General features: G+C 44.7%; 2 protein-coding genes across 2 annotated transcripts in view; both read left to right on the top strand.

Moving 5' to 3' along the window:
* Positions 1–131, top strand: part of dnajc27 (DnaJ (Hsp40) homolog, subfamily C, member 27) — a 7262-nt gene extending 7131 nt beyond the window's left edge. Inside the window, exon 7 of the mRNA XM_073462589.1 lies at positions 1–131. This exon is cut by the window's left edge and continues 3273 nt beyond it. The gene's annotated coding sequence lies outside the window, so the exon portion shown is untranslated.
* A 1939-nt stretch (positions 132–2070) lies between these two features.
* On the top strand, positions 2071–13099 carry LOC141020458 (adenylate cyclase type 8-like). Its single transcript, XM_073495546.1, has 23 exons — positions 2071–2315; positions 2412–2609; positions 3007–3246; positions 3734–3962; positions 4038–4187; positions 5117–5247; positions 5745–5856; positions 6434–6561; positions 6637–6795; positions 7350–7584; positions 7669–7857; positions 7932–8032; positions 8187–8388; positions 8647–8748; positions 8850–8977; positions 10106–10187; positions 10363–10521; positions 10606–10752; positions 11015–11107; positions 12030–12144; positions 12490–12614; positions 12684–12782; positions 12917–13099. The coding sequence occupies exons 1-23, from the start codon at positions 2071–2073 to the stop codon at positions 13097–13099; spliced, it is 3552 nt and encodes a 1183-aa protein (XP_073351647.1).
* The last annotated feature ends 3807 nt before the right edge of the window (positions 13100–16906 follow it).

Raw genomic sequence — 16906 nt, 5'->3', positions numbered from 1 at the left:
TGTGTGTGTGTGTCTGTGTGTGTGTCTGTGTGTGTGTCTGTGTGTGTGTGAATGAATGTGTGTTACAGTCTCACTGTGGTTCTTGTAAGTGCACGTTTTACTGGATTGAAATAATAAAAAGACAAAAATCATTTCTCAGACTTCAGCCTGTTTTTATGTGTGTGTGTGTGTGTGTGTGTGTGTGTGTGTGTGTGTGTGTTTCTTGTGTCCGTCTGTTGTTCTGTTTGGATCAGCAACACGTTTCTGTTCTGTCACAAACAAACTGAACTACACACTACACACACGATGTGACCTGTCTGAGGTTGGCCAATCCCATAATGCACCTGTGCACACACACACACACACACACACACACACACACACACACACACACAGTTAATCTGGCCTATAAGTGAGCAGCCGTTTGTCTCTGTTTCAGGATATCTGATGGGATTAACACACACCTCGATCTACCTCTGTGTGTGTGTGTGTGTGTGTCTGTGTGTGTGTGTGTGGTCTGACTTCCCTGTTGGTTTTCCGTCTTGTTCTTGTTTGAAGATATTTTTGATTGTGGAAACACTGAGAGCTTCTGCTCTGATCTCTGACTCCTTCATTTGGTGCACGTGGAAAGACTTCAGGTGTCTGTTCACTCTTCCTGTTGACTTTGGGAGCCTGGCAGTGTGACGCTGGAGGAACGCTGGAGGAACGCTGGAGGAACGCTGGATGATGGTCACTTTACAAATGTGAAGGAAACAGTTTTTACTGGAAGGACAAAGTATCAGCTTCATTCAAACGTGGACAAGATGGATGCAACGTCTTGTGGATTATAAACATGGAAAGAAGACAAGATGAGAAAATGGAGGCAGGGATGAGAAGAAAAGCAAACTGAAGAAAAGGATGAAGAGAAGTGAGACACGACGCAGAAGACAGCTCGACTGAAAGACTGAAGACACCGACAGGAACCAGTCCTGACAGAGGAACCAGAACAGTGAAGGTGTGACGAGGCATGAGACAGGTGTCTTCTTCATCTGGACCACACACACATCAACACTGCAGCAAGTACGTCACACACACACACACACACACACACACACACACACACACACACACACACACACACACACACACACACACTTAATTTATCCAGAAACATCTGCAAAGAAACAGAAGGACACTGTCAGCATGTCCGCCTGACTGACTGTCACAGTAATAACATGCTAGTCAGAATGATATTATGTTAGCTTTAGCCTCAGTCTGTTAGGGTTACACGCTGCCATTACGACAAGGCTAACCCTTTAAAAGATTTGTCGGAATGGCAACACGTTTAAAAAAGAAATAAATACCACCATTCCGACCTTAGGAGGCAAAAAATGTCGGAATGATGGGACGTTTAATTAAAGGTTTAAGTGTTGCCAGTCTGTTAGCACTATATTATGACCTGGGAAGTGTTAGCTTTAGCCTCAGTCTGTTAGCACTATATTATGACCTGGGAAGTGTTAGCTTTAGCCTCAGTGTGTTAGCACTATATAAAACATGTTGCTATCGTGCATATTTAAAACTTTAAATTATATTTGCTGGAAACATTCAAACATTCCAACTCATGGAGATAGCATTAGCTTCATTAGCTAGTTAGGTAGCTGCAGTGACATCATCAGAAACAGTCAGAGAGGGGGCGTGGCTTCGTGGCGTAGTGGAGAGAGTGTTTACGTCCCTTGTGAGGAGGTTAAGGAACAAATTACTATGATTGAGATGAACTAAATCCAGTGATTAATGGACCAGTGCAGTGACGTGAGTGGATTAGCCCTCAAACCCGTCTCTGACCCGGGCCAACACCAGGTGTTCAGGCCAACTGTCCTGCTGAGAAGCCATCAGGTAAATCTGATCAACCGGACGTACAGGCTGTCGGCAGTAAAGTGGGTCAGATTCAACTTCATTCAGCTTCATTCCTTCAGAATCTGATCCGCTCTGCTCAGAACAGTTTCTGGGTGAACTGTTCCTTTAAGTCCTTCCACATTAAGTTACATACATACAGACCACGCTCTCTCCACCAATCGTGTCGCAGATCAGCTGACCGTCGCCGCTGTCATAACCATGGACGATGACCGCGGCAGGCTGGAGAACGGCGACTGCGAGCTGGCGCGGCAGGCCAGTGACATCACCTTCAGCGCAAACATAAGCCCCGCCCCCAGCCTGAGGAGGAAGCAGCTGATGTGGCAAAACGCCGTCAGAAACATCATCGACCAGCACAACCTGTACTCACTGAGGCTCGCCGGGGGCCTGGAGAGAGGGCGCCACCGCATCATCGTCACCGACGCCTACATCGCTGACATCAACAGGTAGGAACAGTGATGTCAGCCACAGGTGGGAACAGTGATGTCACACACGTTGTGTTTGTTATTGAGAGATCTTTGTCCCTCTGTGTCGTCTTGCAGGCAGATTCGCAATAAGGCGACTCGTGGAACGTTGTGGCAGAAGCGACGCTCGTCGGCCGCTCGCATCCACCCGTCACTGCCCCGGATCAGCGCCGCAACAAACTCCAAACATGACTCACAAGGCGACGCCGACTTCTTTGTATCCTGGGGGTCGACTGTGAGAGGCGTCTTCATCCCTGCCCTGCAACACACATTCAAGTACAGACACACAGCCTGCAACACACACTCAAGTACAGACACACAGCCTGCAACACACACTCAAGTACAGACACACAACCTGCAACACACACTCAAGTACAGACACACAGCCTGCAACACACACTCAAGTACAGACACACAGCCTGCAACACACACTCAAGTACAGACACACAGCCTGCAACACACACTCAAGTACAGACACACAACCTGCAACACACACTCAAGTACAGACACACAACCTGCAACACACACTCAAGTACAGACACACAGCCTGCAACACACACTCAAGTACAGACACACAGCCTGCAACACACACTCAAGTACAGACACACAGCCTCTCCATGAGTCTCCATGGATGAAGACCACTCTGAATAATAACACAACATTAATAACGCAGGTCTCCGGACTTGGAGCAGCTCTACCAGCGGTTCTCGTCCGGTCAGAGAAGAACCTCGCTGGTCGTCACCAACGTGATCGACATCCTGACCAGACTCCTCATCTTACTGCTAACATGGCCGCCGGGCTGGTGGGGCATGGCCTGTGATTGGCTGGCCGGCCTGTCGGTCATCGTGTGGACGGGGATTTGTGTGCTCGCGTTGACCAGGAAGGAAGTGATGTCATCGCCCCAGTGGCTGAGGTATGATGGGAAATTAATTAAACTTGGTCTGTCTGTCTGTCTGTCTGTCTGTCTCTCAGGTACCTGTCTGTCTGTCTGTCTGTCTGTCTGTGTCTCAGGTACCTGTCTGTCTGTCTGTCTGTCTCAGGTACCTGTCTGTCTGTGTCTCAGGTACCTGTCTGTCTGTCTGTGTCTCAGGTACCTGTCTGTCTGTCTGTCTGTCTCAGGTACCTGTCTGTCTGTCTGTCTCAGGTACCTGTCTGTCTGTCTGTGTCTCAGGTACCTGTCTGTCTGTCTGTCTGTCTCAGGTACCTGTCTGTCTGTGTCTCAGGTACCTGTCTGTCTGTCTGTCTTAGGTACCTGTCTGTCTGTCTGTCTGCCTCAGGTACCTGTCTGTCTGTCTGTCTGTCTGTCTGTCTCAGGTACCTGTCTGTCTGTCTGTCTGTCTGTCTGTCTGCCTCAGGTACCTGTCTGTCTGTCTGTCTGTCTGTCTGTCTGTCTGCCTCAGGTACCTGTCTGTGGCCAGCTGGCTCTCTCAGACGCTGCAGGTGTTGGTGGGCGTGTTCACCTGGGCGGAGAGCGATCACTCCTGGTACGTCTTCTTCTCCCTGTTCTCCACCTACACCTTGCTGCCCCTCCCCCTCCTCTGGTCCATCGTTGCTGGGGCAACCACCTCCACCCTGCACCTGCTGCTGGACATCTGCCGTCACTACGGCGACCACACCTCTGTCAGAAAGGTGGGAGCTGGTCCTTAAGACTCCTCCGCCTGTGTGTTTGTGTCGTCATGGTAACTGTGTGTTGTACCTGTGCAGGTGCTGTCCAAGGCCCTGCTGTACCTGGCCATGAACACTGCCGGGCTGTTCATCCACTACCTGTCAGACCGCACCCAGAGACAGGCCTTCCTGGAGACCAGGCGCTGTATCGAGGGACGGGTCAGACTGGAGAGAGAGAACCGGAGACAGGTAGAGGACCGCAGACAGGTAGAGGACCGCAGACAGGTAGAGGACCACAGACAGGTAAAGAACCACAGGCAGGTATAGAACCACAGGCAGGTAGAGGACCGCAGACAGGTAGAGGACCGCAGACAGGTAGAGGACCGCAGACAGGTAGAGGACCACAGACAGGTAGAGGACCACAGACAGGTAAAGAACCACAGGCAGGTAGAGGACCACAGATAGGTAGAGGACCACAGGCAGGTATAGAACCACAGACAGGTAGAGGACCGCAGACAGGTAGAGGACCACAGACAGGTATAGAACCACAGACAGGTAGAGGACCACAGACATGTAGAGAACCACAGACAGGTGGAGTTACAGGTGCAGACAGAACTGGTCAGAGAAAAAATAATAGAACATTTCTTCTTAAATAATCCAGAATCAGTTTAAATATATACACAAATGAATTTCACTGTGACTTTGTGTCCTCCAGATAATCCAGATGTTATTGTATAATCCAGATGTTACAGTATAATCCAGATGTTACTGTATAATCCAGATGTTACAGTATAATCCAGATGTTACTGTATAATCCAGATGTTACTGTATAATCCAGATGTCATTGTATAATCCAGATGTTACAGTATAATCCAGATGTTACTGTATAATCCAGATGTTATTGTATAATCCTGATGTTACAGTATAATCCAGATGTTACAGTATAATCCAGATGTTACTGTATAATCCAGATGTTACAGTATAATCCAGATGTTACTGTATAATCCAGATGTTACAGTATAATCCAGATGTCATTGTATAATCCAGATGTTACTGTATAATCCAGATGTTGTTGTATAATCCAGATGTTACTGTATAATCCAGATGTTATCGTATAATCCAGATGTTACAGTATAATCCAGATGTTACTGTATAATCCAGATGGTTCTTACCTCCAGGAGCGTCTGGTGATGTCCATCCTGCCTCGTTTTCTGGTCCTGGAGATGATCGCTGACATGGCCCCCATAGATGAATATCTGCTGCCTCAGCAGTTCCAGAAGATCTACATCCACCACTACAAAGACGTCAGGTATCAAACACACAGTTTAAATCAGGTCATGGAGCTTTAACTAAGTTGTAAATCCAAACTAAGGAGGACCGAGGATAGAACCCTGAGGAACCCCACGAGTAGTTTATTTAAGTGTCAATGAACACACCGCCAGATGTAGACGTGTTTTACTTCAGCAAATCGCAGTAACACAGTGTACAAATACTCAAGTACAAGTAAACTCCTGCATTCAAAATTGTATTTAAGTAAAAATACAAAAGTATTAGCATGAAAAAGTACAAATAAAAGTACTCATGAAGCAGAATGACACATGTTCATCGAAAAACTACAATATTTCACCCTGAGATGTTATGAAGTATAAAGTAGCATGAAGTGGAAATATTTTAGTACTTGAGTACATTTACAACGTTTTTATAAATTTTGTTTGTTTCTTTGTTTCTAATCTTTTTAATGAACTGAATATTTCATTTTCTGACGACAGATTTCAGTCACATGTTTCTAACCTCGGTCTCTTCCAGCATCCTGTTTGCAGACATCATCGGCTTCACGTCTCTGTCGTTGATCCTTTCGCCTCAAGAACTCGTTAAAACGCTCAACGAACTCTTCGGTCGCTTCGACAGGCTGGCTGAGGTCATATCACCATGGCAACCACATGAGTCACTGATTCACATTTTTACTTAATTTGTTGGTTTTTTGTACAGTTTCTAAGTTCTTCCATGTTCTGCCTTCTTCGGTTTTCCTTTTAAGTTTTTGATTATAATTTCTTCTTTGACAGAAAAGTTGTAGTAGATTCTTTTATGTTATGCTTTAATATAAGCTTCTTTGTTCGATGTTAAAGTTTTATTGAGTTTTCAGTTCTTTTGTTTATTTGAATTTCCCTGAAAAGAATAACATTAATGGAAGAACCAACAAAAATAATAAATAAATAGAAAAGAATAATAAAAAGCAACGTAACAGACGCAGCCACCGGGGTACGGAAGCTGAGAACGGCCATGTTTGTACTTAATTTGTTTTAATGCCTTGTTAATTATCTCGTTATCTCGAGGTAGCAAAGCTTGTTTTCTTGTGACAACTGATTCATTTGTATTTTTGAGATTCTTTTTACTTTAAGTTAATTATCATTACTTTGAACAATTAGATAAACATGAGACACACATGTCAGTCTGTTGATGGTATTAATAACAGCAGTGTGTCTGTGTGTTGATAGGAGCACCAGTGTTTGCGTATTAAGATCCTGGGCGACTGTTATTATTGTGTTTCTGGCGTGCCGGAGCCTCAGAGAGGACACGCCCGCTGCTGTGTGGAGATGGGCCTCAGTATGATCAACACCATCCGGTACAACACACTAACATACACACACTTTCACCACACGAAGCTTTGCAGAGACGTTCACGTGTCGTCCTGTTTCAGTTACGTTCGTCGGGAGCTGCAGCAGGAGGTGGATATGAGGATCGGGGTCCACTCTGGCTCGGTTCTTTGTGGTGTTCTGGGTCTTCAGAAGTGGCAGTTTGACATCTGGAGCTGGGACGTCGACATCGCCAACAGTCTGGAGGCTGCAGGGGTGCCGGGGTCAGACACTCGTTTTCATTGATATGATGCAAACATTAACCCATGATCTGACCCTCAGACCCAGGAGGAGGTGACAGCGGCAAAAGTGATGTCATTATCAAAATGTCTTCACTTACCAAAAAATATTCTCATGTGATGCAAATGTTAATTCTCAAAAAAGTGTATTCCTCATACAAAAATGACCCCACATTCACAACAAACGTCATCACGTTACAAATCGTACCGTTTTTATAAAATTGTGACTGATTGTAAAATTGTCTTAACAAAAATGTTCCCATGTCGTGATTATTGTCTTTAATTCACCAAAACAGTTTATTACTTAAACAAAAAGTTTCACTGCTTTACAAAAATGACCCACATAAAAAAGTTCCTTTTACTGAAAGAGTTAATTGTTTTACTGAAAAAATGTCCTTGACTGCTTTTAAACAAAATTTACTGATTGCACAACAATTCACTTAACAAAGAAATGTCACAAACATGTCCTAACACAGACTTCACTTCACTTAAAGTTCCTTATTTTACAAAGAAGTCATCAATAATTGTCTTCACGTCAGGCGGGTTCATATCTCGCGGACGACTCTCAAATGTCTGGGTGGGATCTATGAGACGGAGGAGGGGCACGGCCAGGAACGCAACGAGTTTCTCCGGAAACACAACATCGACACGTTTCTGATCCGCCCGGCCCAACGAGAAGAGGCGGAGCCACCAAGAGCGAGACGTCCGAGTTACGACGAGATGACGACCTGGAGCGCCGAGCTGCCGTTCGGAGATATCCTGGGAATGAACTTTGTGAGGACAATAAAAACATTCAGAGAGTTTTCCTGAGGCATGTTTCAATTTTGACCCTTTCTTGTCCCTTGTGGTTCTCCGTAGATCCTCGCCACCTTCACCAACGGCTCTCTAACCCAGCTGCCCAATCAGATCGCAGCACAGCGGTCAGGATCACGGGAAGTCAACAAGAGGATCTGTCAGGCCATGGAGGTTCGGAGCAGCGAGCGGATGAGGAAGGAGCACATCACAACATTCACTCAGGTGTTCAAGGACTCCCATATGGAGGGAAAGGTAATGACGTCACTTCCTGTAGAGGGCGGGGCTGTTATTGAGGTGTCGTTAAATGTCTTCTCTTCGTCTCTCAGTTCTCCCAGATGAGAGACGAACTCTTCAAGTCCAACATGGTTTGTTCCTTCATCCTGCTGCTGCTGCTGATGGCTGTCCAGGTGCTAATCCCCGCCCCACGGTACACCTGTCCTTCTAACTGTCCATCTACCTGTATTTCTACCTGTCTATCTACCTGTCTTCCTACCTGTCTTTCTACCTGTCCTTCTACCTGTCCATCTACCTGTCTATCTACCTGTATTTAATAACTGTTGTGTCTGTGATATGTTGCTCAGGTTTTGTCCGATGGTGGCTCAGTTCCTGGTCGGTGGCAGCGTTTACTTCCTGCTCCTGCTGCTGACTCTGGGGGAGGAGTTTAAGCGTTGCCCCGCCCCCCTGCAGTCCCTCTGCTGCTGGGTTCACGAAAACAAGCGCGCCCGCACACTGCTAACACTCACCGCCGTCACCGTCAACTTTGGAGTGGCCTCCTCAGACATCGTGAGTCTGATTCAGTTGAATTTTTTTATCCTGTTGAAGCAACTTCCTTTTATAGATATTGACCAACCTTGACCTGAATAATGCTAATTTAGAGGCAGAGGAAGGAACCATCAACCAAATCTTGTTGTTTTAAAGCAACAATGTTGATGCAACAACTGGCAATAAGAAACTGTTAAAGCCCATCAAATTGTCAGTAAACTTCTCCTTCGGTATATCTCACTTCCTTTCATCCGTCCTTGTTTCCTTGTTTCCCTCCAGCTGTGGTGTGATTCGTCAGAAGTTCACATCAACAACAGTGACTCCCTGCTGGCTCCGCCCACCTCCACCTGGGCTGACGTCAACATCTGCACACATCCAGAAGTGGGTTGCAACACACAAACAATACGTCAACTCAACAACTATCATATCTTTTCTATGCGGATGATACATGATTGTTAATGAATAACCATCCCTGTTTACAGTACATGGTGCTGAGTGGTGTGGTTGCCATGGTTACCTGTGCCGTGTTCCTCAGGTTGAGTTGCGTGTTGAAGCTGGCCGTCCTCTTGCTGGCCGCCGCCCTCTACACCTACCTCATAGAGACACAGAGGTGACCTCATAGAGACACACGGGTGCCCTAATATAGACACACAGGTGACCTCATAGAGTAATACAAATGACCTCATAGAGACACACGGGTGACCTCATAGAGACACAGAGGTGACCTCATAGACACAGAGGTAACCTCATAGTGACACACGGGTGACCTCATAGAGACACAGAGGTGACCTCATAGACACAGGTGACCTCATAGAGACACACGGGTGACCTCATGGAGACACAGGTGACCTCATAGACACAGGTGACCTCATAGAGACACACGGGTGACCTCATGGAGACACAGGTGACCTCATAGACACAGGTGACCTCATAGAGACACACGGGTGACCTCATGGAGACACAGGTGACCTCATAGACCACAGAGGTGACCTCATAGAAAACATTGGTGACCTCATAGGGACACACGGGTGACCTCATAGAGACACACGGGTGACCTCATAGAGACACAGGTGACCTCATAGAGTAATACAAATGACCTCATAGGAACACATGGATGACTTCATAGAGACACACGGGTGACCTCATGGAGACACAGAGGTGACCTCATAGAACACAGAGGTGACCTCATAGCCACAGGTGACCTCATAGAGACACATGGGTGACCTCATATAGACACACAGGTGACCTCATGGAGACACAGAGGTGACCTCATAGGGACACACGGGTGACCTCATAGCGACACACAGGTGACCTCATAGAGACACATGGGTGACCTCATATAGACACACAGGTGCCCTCATAGAGTAATACAAATGACCTCATAGAGACACAGAGGTGACCTCATGGAGACACAGAGGTGACCTCATAGACACAGAGGTGACCTCATAGAGACACATGGGTGACCTCATAGAGACACACGGGTGACCTCATAGGATACAGAGGTGACCTCATAGCGACACACAGGTGACCTCATAGAGACACATGGGTGACCTCATAGCGACACACAGGTGACCTCATAGGACACACGGGTGACCTCACAGAGACACACAGGTGACCTCATAGGGACACACGGGTGACCTCATAGAGACACACAGGTGACCTCATAGAGACACACCTCGTTATATCCATAATTACTCTTTATTTAAAAACATTAATTTAAAAACATTGTGTCCATAAGGTCTCACCCCCTGTGCAGGAAGGGTGTGTGTGTTGTTCTCATGGTGATGTTCGTGGTCGCCGTCCTCTACAACAGCAGACAGGTGAGTTCTACCTGAGCTCTATAAATTAAGCCGTTTTTTTTTCTTTCTTTTGATAACTGTTAGGAATCATTTCATCATGTTACAGGCTGTACAGGATCTCCTCGACACGTTTGGTATTTAAAGAAATAATAACAATTTAGTCATCCTGATCCTCTGTGTTCTTCTTCTTTGGTAGGTGGAGGCGACGGCGCGTCTCGACTTCCTGTGGCGTCTCCAGGCGAGGAAGGAGGTGGAGGACATGAAGGAGCTGAGGGAGCACAACGAGTGTCTGCTGCTCAACATCCTGCCGGCTCACGTCGCCCATCACTTCCTGGAGAGGGACCGCAACGATGAGGTACCTGCTACCTGTAGCCAGGTGTGTGTCTGTCACTGTGTGTATCAAGGTGTTAACTCTGTGTGTGTGTGTGTGTGTTTGCAGGAGTTGTACTCGCAGTCCTACGAGCGAGTCGGCGTCCTCTTTGCCTCGCTGCCGGGTTTCACCGACTTCTACCAGCAGAAGGAGGTCATTCATCAGCCCGTCGAGTGTCTCCGCCTCCTCAACCACATCATCACAGACTTTGATGAGGTCACACACACACACACACACAGACTAATGTTTGTTTACGTCAAAGCAACAAGAATTTTCTACACAATTAAAAAATCATATGGATGAAAGATGTTTTGTAAAATGATAAAAACTCCTTTGTTTCACCAGAAAATGTTTTTTATTGTTTTATAGATCTGATGTGTGTTTAAAGTACAGTTTTATTTTGTTGTTTGACAAAAAAATGTTAATGTTTACAGTCAATAATTCAATCATTTCTGTTGTTTCTTGTCTGCCTGTGCAGCTGCTGGATGAATGTTTCTTCCAGGAGGTGGAGAAGATTAAAACCATCGGCAGTTCGTACATGGCAGCTTCTGGTCTCTCTCCTGACAGACAGGTCATCACCACAAAACCTCAGATAAAAGCCTATTCAGTAATTAATTAATTAATTAATTAATGGAATAAACTAAAAGTCTTCCAGCAACACACTGGGTGTTGTTCATCCCTTGATCGGCAGACTTTTCATTTGAAACGGTTGGAAGTGTTGAGTTAATTGATTCTAGCTTGACAGCAGTTAAAAAAAAAAAAAAAAATTAAACTGAAAACAACGAGGCTTTTTACTAAAATATCAAACAGTGGGGCTGTAACGATTCATACGAGTATATATGAATCTGAAATTGATTTTAACATGAAAGAGGTGAGTAAATGAACGTGTGACTGCTGCTTTACTTTTAAAGTAGTGCTGCACCGTCGCTTGTAAGGGATAAACAACACGTCCGACAACCAGCGGAGTAACAGAATACATGTTACGGGATTACGTAATCAGGATACAAAAAAAGGTAACTGTATTCTGTTAAAGTAACAGAAAAAAACATGTAATCAGATTACATTATTCTTGTGAAATACGCTCGTTATTAAGATTAAATAAAATGTATATTCTCTCGTCTCTAAATGAAAAAGTAATGGAAAGTAATCAGGTTACGTTACTTTAATATTGTGATATTTGGATTACGTTACGACTACATTTTTAAAGAGGTAATAAATAACTGTAATGGATACATCTGCTGACAACGCTGGCACAGTTTACAGTCACCTTCAGTCTGAAGTCTCTGACAGAAGCCTGTCTCCAATAAAGACCTGTTGGTAAATTCACAGTAAACAAACATGAAATGTGTCGACGTTATCTTACTTTGGAAAAACTCACCAATCGTGGACGAGACGGCCTCTGAACAGATGTTTCAGACGGCACCAGTAAACATCAGGCTGTTTCAAATAACGTCCTTTTCCCACGACCCTTCATTTCTTTCTTCTTCCCTCAGGACTGTGAGGACGGCTGGCATCACCTCAGCGAGTTGGTCCTGTTTGCTCTGGCCATGCAGGAAACACTCAAACACATCAACTCACACACAGGAAACAGCTTCCAGCTCCGAGTCGGTGCGTAGCCATCGCCACAGGAAGGAATAATTCAAAGTTGTGAAATCTTTCAGATTTTTTGTAGTATTAAAATTGTTTAAATAGTAACATTAACTGTAACAATCTAACAGTCTCTGTCCTGTCACGCTTGAAATAACAAATTCCAGTTTGCCCCGGTCGATAAACCTACGTCCAGCTCAGGCGCCACAGATAATGGTTCACTTGCTCATCCTTAAATATTGTTTCCTATAAATTCAGATATTTACCAGTTTTCAGTCTGTATTTAGTAAAATGATAAATGATAAAGTTTTTTCGAACAAATTTTAACATGTGTCCGTTTTTGTGACCTTATGACATCATCTGCAGGTATCGCTCACGGCCCGGTGATCGCAGGTGTGATCGGCGCCACCAAACCTCAGTACGACATCTGGGGGCTGACGGTGAACATGGCGAGCCGGATGGAGAGCACCGGAGTGAGCGGGAGGATCCAGGTGAGGACAGCTGACTGCAGCTGTTTGTATGTTTATAACATGTTTATAACTTGACTCCTCCCCCATCAGGTCCCAGAATCCACCAGCTGTCTCCTGGTGGAGCGAGGTTTCCTACGGCAGCTTAGAGGGAACATTTATGTCAAAGGCATCAGTGAACGCCATGGGAAGGTGAGACACAAGTGTTACACTACATGACACCAGAACTCAGTGCTCGTTACTACATTGTTACACAAGTAATGAGAAGTTGTGACGACATTATTACTCGAGTATCACCAGGACTATGTTGTTGTTTTTCCCTTCAGGTTCGTACGTATTTTGTTAGCAGTCGCGAGGAGCGATCCAGCTTCACGGAGCGTGGCGGTGGGCGGGGCTTCAGTCTGAACAGGAACACGCTGGGAGCGGTGGTCTACAGTCTGGTTCAGGCCAGGAAGAGGGAGAAACTGATGGAGGAGAACGGAGGATTTCACCTGGTGGAGGCGTCGTAGGAGGCCGTGTCGGCCGTCAGACAGGTGTGAACTCGAACGAATCAGAAACGCAGCGTTGAGTTAGTGATGAGTAGCCAGACAGAGGAGAAACAGACGGGGCTGATCATCCGATCAGAACATCTTCCTCTGTGGATTCAAAGAAGTGTGTCTTTTCTTGTGGCAGTTGTGTTACTGTAGTCGTGAACATCAGACGCAAACAAACGACCTCTGCAGACCCAAAACCTTCAACAGCTCCTGATCTGATCCAGCTGTCGAGGATGAACCGGCAGACTTCTCCCACAGGGTCGGACGGCTGGTGGATTGTTTGATGGCCACCAGAAGTTGTGTCAGTATGTGGGTTCACCGCCACCATACGAAAACTACCATTGTGTCTTGGTGAGTTGGTGAAGGACTGACCAGCAGGTGGAGACGTTTCAGAGGGCCGATTGTGTACGATGTTTATCTGAACAACCAGATGTTGTTGTTGTTGTTTTGGATTTTTATAAATGAATAACTACTGTAGATTGAGATGAATTTTTACCTCACTGCATTCAAAACAAAAAACTGTTTTTAAAATTATACATGAACAGAAAATGACTTAGCGTTGCGTAAACCAGCGATGTATCACGACGTGTGGATACGGATGGATTTTGTCTCACAGTGTCGGCATGTGGACTTTACGCTGACGACACTGAAGTCTCGTCACACGTTAACAACAACTTTTCTCTCTGGGGAAACATTTATAAAACCTTCAAGGTTTAAAAATGAATTCTAAGAGAAACATTCGACGTGTTAACAACAGTTTCTTTATAATGGAGAAAATGTAGTTTGTTGCAGTACCGTGGTCGTCCACACGGAGTCACCACTCTTTACCTGACTCTATTGATACATGACGTAATGTAAAGCTACTATGAGTCATTATAGATCAGTGTGTGAGCTCGGCAGACAAACTGCTTCTAAGACACCGAAGTCTGAAAAAGCCCCGTGATGACATGTGTTTACTGTCTGCTGTTTACTCTGCTCCGATAACCAAACGTTGATGTTTACTTGCTGTCAGAAACATGAACTGATGAAGACAATGATGATGGTGAGGTGATGTAACGTTAGAGAATAAAGTAAAAGTGATAAAAACAGTGGAGTGGTCCTTTAACCTCAACTTTGTTGGACTTTGCGGTTCGTTCTGCTGTAGTGTTGAATTTTCCCAGCAGCACATGAATGCATCTCTGCTGTTATCACGTGGTTACAACAATGTTACTTTCAAATGTCTCTGGTTTTAGAGTCAACTCTCAAAAGCTCCTTAAAAATACATTTCAAATTGATGAAAACTTTATTGAAACACAGAAACACGAACTCCAAACTGGATTTATGTATTTAAATAAAGAAAACAACAGGCTCTGCTGTTACGAGACAAGATTTAAAAAACAAGTGTTGAACAAATTAACAAAAAAAACCCGGATCATTTTCAAACATCCTCCAAAATGTTTTGACTTTTTTTAGAAATTTTTTTTTTATCTAGAAAACACAAAAAGTCAGAATATTTGTTGATCATTAGAGAAATGTCCTTTACTGTCTTCAACATGTTTGAAATGTAAAATCTATAAATGTTTAAAATAGTTTCAGAGTCACCAAACTGTGTTTGAGCTGCAGGCGACCTGTCGACCAGACCCCATTCAAATCTGCAGGAACATATCCTGAAGGAGGCAGAGTGTGTGTGTGTGTGTGTGTGTGTGTGTGTGTGTGTGTGTGTGTGTGTGTGTGTGTGTGTCTGTGTCTGTGTGTGTGTGTGTGTGTGTCTGTGTGTGTGTGTGTGGTGTGTGAGTGTGTGTGTGTGTCTGTGTGTGTGTGTGTGTGTGTGAGTGTGTGTGTGTGTGTGTGTGAGTGTGTGTGTGTGTGTCTCTGTGTGTGTGTGTGTGTGTGAGTGTGTGTGAGTGTGAGTGTGTGTGTGTGTGTGTGTGTCTGTGTCTGTGTGTGTGTGTGTCTGTGTGTGTGTGTGTGTGTGTGAGTGTGTGTGTGTGTGTGTGTGAGTGTGTGTGTGTGTGTGTGTGAGTGTGTGTGTGTGTGTCTCTGTGTGTGTGTGTGTGTGTGTGTGTGTGTCTCTGTGTGTGTGTGTGTGTGTTGTGTGTGTGTGTGTGAGTGTGTCTGTGTGTGTGTGTGGTGTGAGTGTCTGTGTGTGTGTGTGTGTGTGTGTCTCTGTGTGTGTGTGTGTGTGTGTGAGTGTCTCTCTGTGTGTGTGTGTCTGTGTCTGTGTCTGTGTGTGTGTGTGTGTGTGTCTGTGTCTGTGTGTGTGTGTGTGTGTGTGTGTGTGTCTGTGTGTGTGTGTGTGATAAGCACCAGGAGCTCATCAGCTGTCATTTTCTCACAGAGTGTTTCTCTGTATAAAGGTTCAGAGGCATCAGAAGAGGTTTCATCAGAATCAGAACACTTTTCCAACAAATCCTAAAAGAACCAAAACTTCTTTGTAGAACTTCTGAAGAACTTTAATGTGAAGAAGTTTAAAATCCTGCTCGTGTCACTCGGCTCGTCAAGTCTTACTTTCTTCTTTCTTTCTTCAACAACACGACCTTTAAAACCCGACCTCCCCCTGCTGACCCGCTCCGACTGACACCAGAACATTTCAACATGAATGAGGAGAACCGGGCAGATTGTTCAGCTCTGACTGTGACGCTGTTTCTGAGGGCGAATCAAATCCATTCACCTCCACGACAGATCACATGAGCGAGTGAGCGAGCCGACGCCAACACGTGGCCGCTGACCCCTGCTGGTGCTGCTCGGTCCACCACAGTCCTCATGTGGGTCATCATGTGGGTCCTCATGTGGGTCATCATGTGGGTCATCTGTTCAGAAGCTGAACGTGTCGGTGCTTCACTATGACTCATTCACTCATTTTCTTTATTATAATCATCATACAGTCGTTCTGTTGTCACACATTGTTTAACTCTTCACTGCTTACTGATGCTTAATAAATATAATAAATGACAACACAAATATTACGATTTAATTTGGAATCTTTCTTTTTACTAATAAAAATATAATATCTATATATTATATTGTTTATTTAATAAATACTGTATCAGAAACATTATTCTGTCTAAAATGTTAAATGATTTGTGTTACAATTTTGTATTGAATTTTATTTGAATATTTATTTATTTATTTATTCAGAATTAAAAATAAAACACTGTATTTTGGTAGTAACTGTTTGTACTTTTTACTGTTTTGTTGCAGTTTTTTTTTTACATATTATTACTTCCTTTGTTCTCTCATTTAATTTTAAATATTATTTTTATTAACATATTTTGAAAACAACATAAAAATCACAAATACTTTTCAAAATTAAATTACCGTTATTATTATGATGATGTTGTTAATTATAGTTGGTTCTGTTGCTCCTCATGATAATCGGTCCTCTTCAGACTGGACTGGACCTCGGCCGACTCGACATGTAAACGCTGCGTCATGTAAACATGAGCGGCTGTGCTGGGTGACCTTTGACCTCGCTGTGAATAATTAGCCTGAGAACAGAATATACACGAGCTCTGGGGTCAAAGGTCACGTCTGATACTTGAGGTGTCTTTACTGTCAGAAAACACAGAACTGTCTCCTCCAAACTTCACTCATAAATATACAAAAACTAATCAATCATAATCCTGCTGATTGACTGATTGATGGTTGGTGTATGTGGGAACCTGCCAGGTGAGTGTGGAGCGCCTGAACGCACCGTCAGATTGGGCCTCAGTGAGGTTGTTGGATTTGGTGTTTTGAAGGGAGGAAGGTCTGTTTCAGAGTGACACACCTCCCTGCAGAGGATCCTCCTCCTCAGTCTGAATC

The sequence above is a fragment of the Pagrus major genome, chromosome 24, assembly GCF_040436345.1.
Source record: "Pagrus major chromosome 24, Pma_NU_1.0".
In the NCBI taxonomy this organism is placed as follows: domain Eukaryota; kingdom Metazoa; phylum Chordata; class Actinopteri; order Spariformes; family Sparidae; genus Pagrus; species Pagrus major.
The sequence above is the reverse complement of the archived record's forward strand: the minus strand, read 5'-3'. Positions and strand labels throughout refer to the sequence as shown.